General features: G+C 33.2%; 1 protein-coding gene across 1 annotated transcript in view; it reads right to left on the reverse strand.

Annotated features, from left to right (window-relative positions):
- LOC108915930 (MAPK/MAK/MRK overlapping kinase-like) overlaps positions 1 to 4,835 on the reverse strand; it is a gene marked incomplete at its 5' end in the record, with an annotated part of 10,701 nt that extends 5,866 nt beyond the window's left edge. The window contains 8 exons of the mRNA XM_018722090.2: positions 934 to 1,051; positions 1,104 to 1,274; positions 1,331 to 1,435; positions 3,813 to 3,989; positions 4,107 to 4,235; positions 4,432 to 4,512; positions 4,569 to 4,658; positions 4,708 to 4,835. Of these exons, the coding sequence (XP_018577606.2) occupies positions 934 to 1,051; positions 1,104 to 1,274; positions 1,331 to 1,435; positions 3,813 to 3,989; positions 4,107 to 4,235; positions 4,432 to 4,512; positions 4,569 to 4,658; positions 4,708 to 4,835 (999 nt within the window). The remainder of the gene's footprint in view (positions 1 to 933; positions 1,052 to 1,103; positions 1,275 to 1,330; positions 1,436 to 3,812; positions 3,990 to 4,106; positions 4,236 to 4,431; positions 4,513 to 4,568; positions 4,659 to 4,707) is intronic.
- Positions 4,836 to 5,629: the final 794 nt, after the last annotated feature.

Raw genomic sequence — 5,629 nt, forward strand, 5'->3', positions numbered from 1 at the left:
CTAAAGCGCCAATGAATTTTACACAATAAGAATTCTCTTGGTTCATTGCTCTAAAGTCAACCGTTTTCAAGAAAAATGACTTTTTATGAACAAAAGCAAACATTTTTGCTAACGTTCCATGTCAATACTATCGAAAAGTTGACCGATAGAGGTGAAGCCGCAGCGGCAGAAAGAAACATGATTAGAAGATGTAATGCGTGCATTCAAGCCAACGGACGTAATTTTGAACAGTTTCTGTAAATTTTACTCGCCAAATTGATAAAAAAAAGTTAAAATCCTATCTGTTGTTAAATTTCGTTAAAATTGTTAATTATTACTACCTATTTTTTGAATTACAAAAGATTTTCGAAACGTTAGCAAAATGTTTGCTTTTGTTCATAAAAAGTCATTTTTCTTGAAAACGGTTGACTTTAGAGCAATGAATCAAGAGAACTCTTATTGTGTAAAATTCATTGGCGCTTTAGAATTTGCTGTCAAGTTATTTTTTCCAGTGGCGTAAAATTTAGGGGGGAAAACCCTTACGATACCTTAAAATCTCCACCACTGGTACGTCCAATGAATTCGAAAAGGGTGAGAAAAAGTAGCTATTAATAGTGGTAATGTGTGTACAAAAGCTCAGTCCTGTAGTTCAAACGATTCCTAAGATATTGGCGAAAAACTAAAAAAAAAATTCAAGTTTTAACAGCGTCTATCTCGAAAAAGAAAACCCGGAGAGAAAAATGGAAGAGGAAAAAAATGTTTCTTTTTTCAAGAGGAATTTACAGTTTTCCGTTGCGACAATTATTTAGGAACACCCTGTATTTTAATCAAATCTTTTGAACATAAAAATTCAAGAAAGGGAGAAGGGCCCTGCAATGAAGTTTGAACCTATTCAAATTACATCTTTTTCAAACATAAATAATAATAATAATAAAATTGAATTCGAAATATTACCAAATTAGTATTGGTTACTAAACTTCCATCATCTCCCATACTTCTCTTTAATCGCTCTGGTTTTAACCACCCATGAGTTTTACATTGCGATTTGTTTTCTATTCTTTGATAATCTTCTCTAAAAAGAAAATATTTTATTTTTCGTACTACTGTATTTCATGTTGTCATACTTTATATCATCAAAGTAATTATTTTTTAAAAGCCTTTTGACATTAATTCTTTTCTCTGGATCATATTCTATCATAGCACGTAAAACATTCCTTCCATTTCTAGAAATGAAAGGAAGTAGGGCGTCAATACCTGTACCTTTCAGTTTTGGAAAGAATATGCAATTCCTGGATCTAAGACAGAAGAAAAGTAAAAAACTAAATTAATATTTCAATAAAATTAGACTTGCCTTGTTTTCAATCTGCTAAGAAACTGTATAGACGGTGATCCAAGAATTTGATGAATTTTGGACAGCTGGTCAATTTCGTTACTACCAGGAAAGAGTGGTCTCAACCTGAACACAATATATTAAAGTTCAGTAATTTTAAATGCAATACAAAATATAGCTGAGATTAAAAATGAAATGAGACTGTTGCAAATAAGATACAAAGTAGCTTAAATGAGGGCAACTTTTTGCCCTCTATCGAATGGCATAATCAATTTTTATTTTTATATGTAACGTTTCGTCTCTCCAGGACCATCATTAACTTCAATTTTTTAAATACGACCCTGGAAATTTTATTACCTAGAAATATTATGAGCACACAAATAACTATGAACACGGGATTACAACTCTAATAATGTTTTATTGTAACGCGTGATGGTAATAATTTAAATAACTAGGTGGATTTCATAGGGTTTAACGACACTTAAAGTGTAGGATAATTTAAGAAACAGAAATCTAAAAAATATATATAAATTTGGAACGAATACTTTGAAGAAGAGTTTTTCGAGACGTCTGAATCTGGTTCAGGCTGAGACAGTACAGTATTGGGGTCGTGAAGGCTTGCAAAAAATGTAATAAAATATCCAGGGTTATATTTAAAAAAAAATGAAGTTGATGGTGGTCCTGGAGAGACAAAACGTTACATATAAAAATTGATTATGCCATTCGATAAAGGACAAAAAATTGCCATGGGAAAGTGTTCTTCTTTTTTCAATATCACCTCAAACAAGGCTGAAATGAAACAAAAACAAATTTCCAAAATTTCGGTATTTTCAATATTTCGAAAACTAATCATGTTAGCCTCCAAAAAATGGAGGCATAATGTTGGTCCTCTGATTATGCAACTTTCCCCCCCATTTAAGCTACTTCGTATCTCTTACCGTTTCGAGATCTCTGTAGTGAAAAGCGAACTTGTAACGGCCTGTATACAGGGCACTACTTTAACCTCGACTTTAACTAATAACTTTATAACCCTTTTACGGATTGCGTTAAAATTTGGTACATTTATTTGGACTATTATGGCATATTATTTCTTAAAGCTTTAGTCAAATCGATTTTTTGCGTTACCTGTTACGTTACGTTGCCTTTTAGTGGTCAAAACTTTTACAGTGGTCATATTTTTTTTAAACGGGCAGCAACATTGAAAAGGTCGTTTTATTTAAAAAATTAATTGTCTCTAGAGAAAATCACATACAAAAAACCATTCTTGAGAAAAATGGCATTATTTGCAGGTCTGTGTATGATTCGGTTTGCGTAGCAGTGACACGGATTTAAAATTTTGTGTTCAGTAGGAGATGAAAACTAAATGTTGATTACTGTGGCTATCAGGTAATGTCATTATTGTCGTGTTTCTTTAGGATTCTCATCATTCCACACATACAAATTATAAAAATTTATAACTCCATTCCTTGTAAAATAAGATTCATTGGTAAAAAATAATTTTATAATTAAATATTATATATTTTTAAAGAAAAAAATGGTACCCCCAATGTTTTTTTCCCAAATAAAATTATTTTTGAAATCCCCATTCAATTTGAAAGATAACAGCTCTCTTGAGTTTTTGTCCTGCGATGCGTCGTTGTTGAGTTTTTTAGGCTAGAAAAATGTAACTTGAAATTGAATTGTGTTTTTAATAACAATAACAGTTGAAATGCAATTTTGAAAATACTCGGTGACATTGGAATTCTGTCGATATAATTGTATACTGAATTTTTACCTTTACTTGGCTAAGTGATCAGCCCAAGTTTCATTTATCTTATCAACGTCATCTTTCGAGATATTATGTATACAGGGTGTCCCAAAATTAGGGGGAAATATTTCTACAGGGTGTTCTATGTCGAAAAAGATTACTTTTTCTTTATATAATCATGGGTTCAAAAATTCTTCCTAAGGAAGTTATAGCCACTTAAAAGGGCCACTCTGATGTTTTTTTCTAAATAACTAGAGTTAAACTAGATCAAATTTTATAAATTTATCTCAACTGGTTTCGGAGTTATTTAGAAAAAAAAGATGATAAGAATGGTCCCTTTAAGTGGCTATAACTTCCTTAGAGAGAATTTTTGGACACACGTTTATATAAAGAAAAAGTAATCATTTTCGACATAGAATACCCTGTAGAAATATTGCCCCATAATTTCGGGACACCTTGTATATACTTATGTAATATTTTTCAAAAATTTTTAACGGCTATTTCTCTAAGACTAAGTGATACAAAAACAACATAAGTTATAAGTGTAACATTTATAGAAACAATAATTATGTTTGCTTTTCTGGGATGTTTTAAGTAAACCTGATTAATACTTTTTTTTAATTTATTAAAAACAGTCGCTGGAACATGTTACAAAAAGTACCCTAAATCATTTTAGGACATTTTTCCTTAAAGAGGTTTAAAATCACCTTTCCTATTATCAGAACGCGTTTAAGGACCACCGTGTATATTGCTTACGTTATGACTTCATAGAAAACACATCCAGCTGCCCATATGTCCATTTTTGATCCATAATTTCCCACAGTCAATAAACATTCAGGAGACCGGTACCATCTTGTTGAAATGTATTCTGTGTAAGGGGGCACACTGTAAATTCCTCTGACTGACCCTAAATCGGCAAGTTTTATTATCTCGCTCTAAAAATAAATAGATAAAAACTAAAATATTTTGATGTCTACAAAACGTTTTTATTGAACAGTAAATATTTAGTATATACTTGCAGGATTTGTCTTTGACAATGGCGTGTATAACAGGCTAGGGAATTTTATTAAAATATTTTCTGGTTTAACATCTCTGTGAAAAAGACCATGTCTGTGTAAATGTTCTAGGCCTCTTAATACTTGATATAAATACTTTTTTGCTCGATGCTCGGATAATCCTCTAAAAAAAGGTTGACAAATAATAATGCATAGTAGTAATAAATATTATTATTAGCAGGTAATTTATCATTATTGTTGAAAATAGCAACAAAGTTATAACATAATATATAAGGTATTGAAAAATAGAAATGCACTATATTAATGCTTGAATTTTGTGTCTGTTCTAATCAAGATGTATAAAACATGCATATACTTACCTTCTTTTTGTTTTTAGATAATCGTGTAAACTCATATCCATTAACTCAAAAATAAATGTTACTTTTCCAGAAAATGAGTCGCTAAAAGAAATATGTTTAATTTTAATTTAAAACATATAAAGACATTACTAACATACTAGTGGTGTTCAAACATATTTAAAATATTTGGATGGTATGGAAGTTTCTGTGCAGCTATCATCTCTGCACAAGTCATAATACTGTCTTCGCTAAAAATTAAATAAATAAATTTTGTATAACCGATACTACAAGTCTTACGTTCTATAAATTTTTTTTAGCCGTTTTGCAGCATAATATACCCCCGTTTCGTTGTGTTCACATTTTAAAACTTCGGAAAAAGATCCCTCCCCGATTTTACTTATCACTTTGTATTCTGAAAAAAATATATAAAGCAGATAATTCGTAGTAGTTAGGCGTTAACAGAATAGAATGAATTACTTGAATGCAAAATATCCATTATTTTAAAATTAAATTTTAAATAATCAGACAAATTAGAACTTCAAACCATAAAAATTTGAAAATTATTGACAGCTACGAGTGCGTTCATAAAGTGCTAACAATAGTCGCGTTCAGCGCACAGAGTCTTCACTTGAGCGCCTACCCAACCTTAGCAAAGCGCATCCCAGGCTGCATAGCCGCATTACCCTACCCAACCATATCATACATAAACATGACACCACCCCCGGGGTTTACACAGACGAGTTGGCGAAGCATGAAGAGCGCCAGAAGAAAGGGCCCTAGCCGGCGGGGCCCAGCCAGGACAAAAGGAGGTCCCACAAAGCGCCTACACCGGCCGCATTTGCGGTCGGGGTAGACGACGGATGGGGCCCACCTACGAAGGCTGTCCAGGCCTACACGAGATGAGGCAGGATAAAGAGGAATAATCCCCCTCGATCCCAAATCATTGAGGCCAATTTCTAGCCATGGAATAATGGCGCGCGCTAGCACGGTGGTGAAGGGGTAAGGAGGGTATCGGGGGTGTGTATGTGTGTGTGTGTATGACGTTGTCTTCGTCTCTTGATCCTGGATGTTTCTGAAACAGAAAAGGTTAGCGGGCAGGGGGGGGATTCGTTGGGGTGGTCACCCAGGGTCAAAAAGTTGGTGTCTGGGTTTTTTGTGTTTGTCGGTCATGTCATCAGTTCAGAGCGCGCGCGCCATTATTCTATGGCTAGAAATTGGC

Source organism: Anoplophora glabripennis, unplaced genomic scaffold, assembly GCF_000390285.2.
Source record: "Anoplophora glabripennis isolate ALB-LARVAE unplaced genomic scaffold, Agla_2.0 scaffold1683, whole genome shotgun sequence".
NCBI classification, from domain to species: domain Eukaryota; kingdom Metazoa; phylum Arthropoda; class Insecta; order Coleoptera; family Cerambycidae; genus Anoplophora; species Anoplophora glabripennis.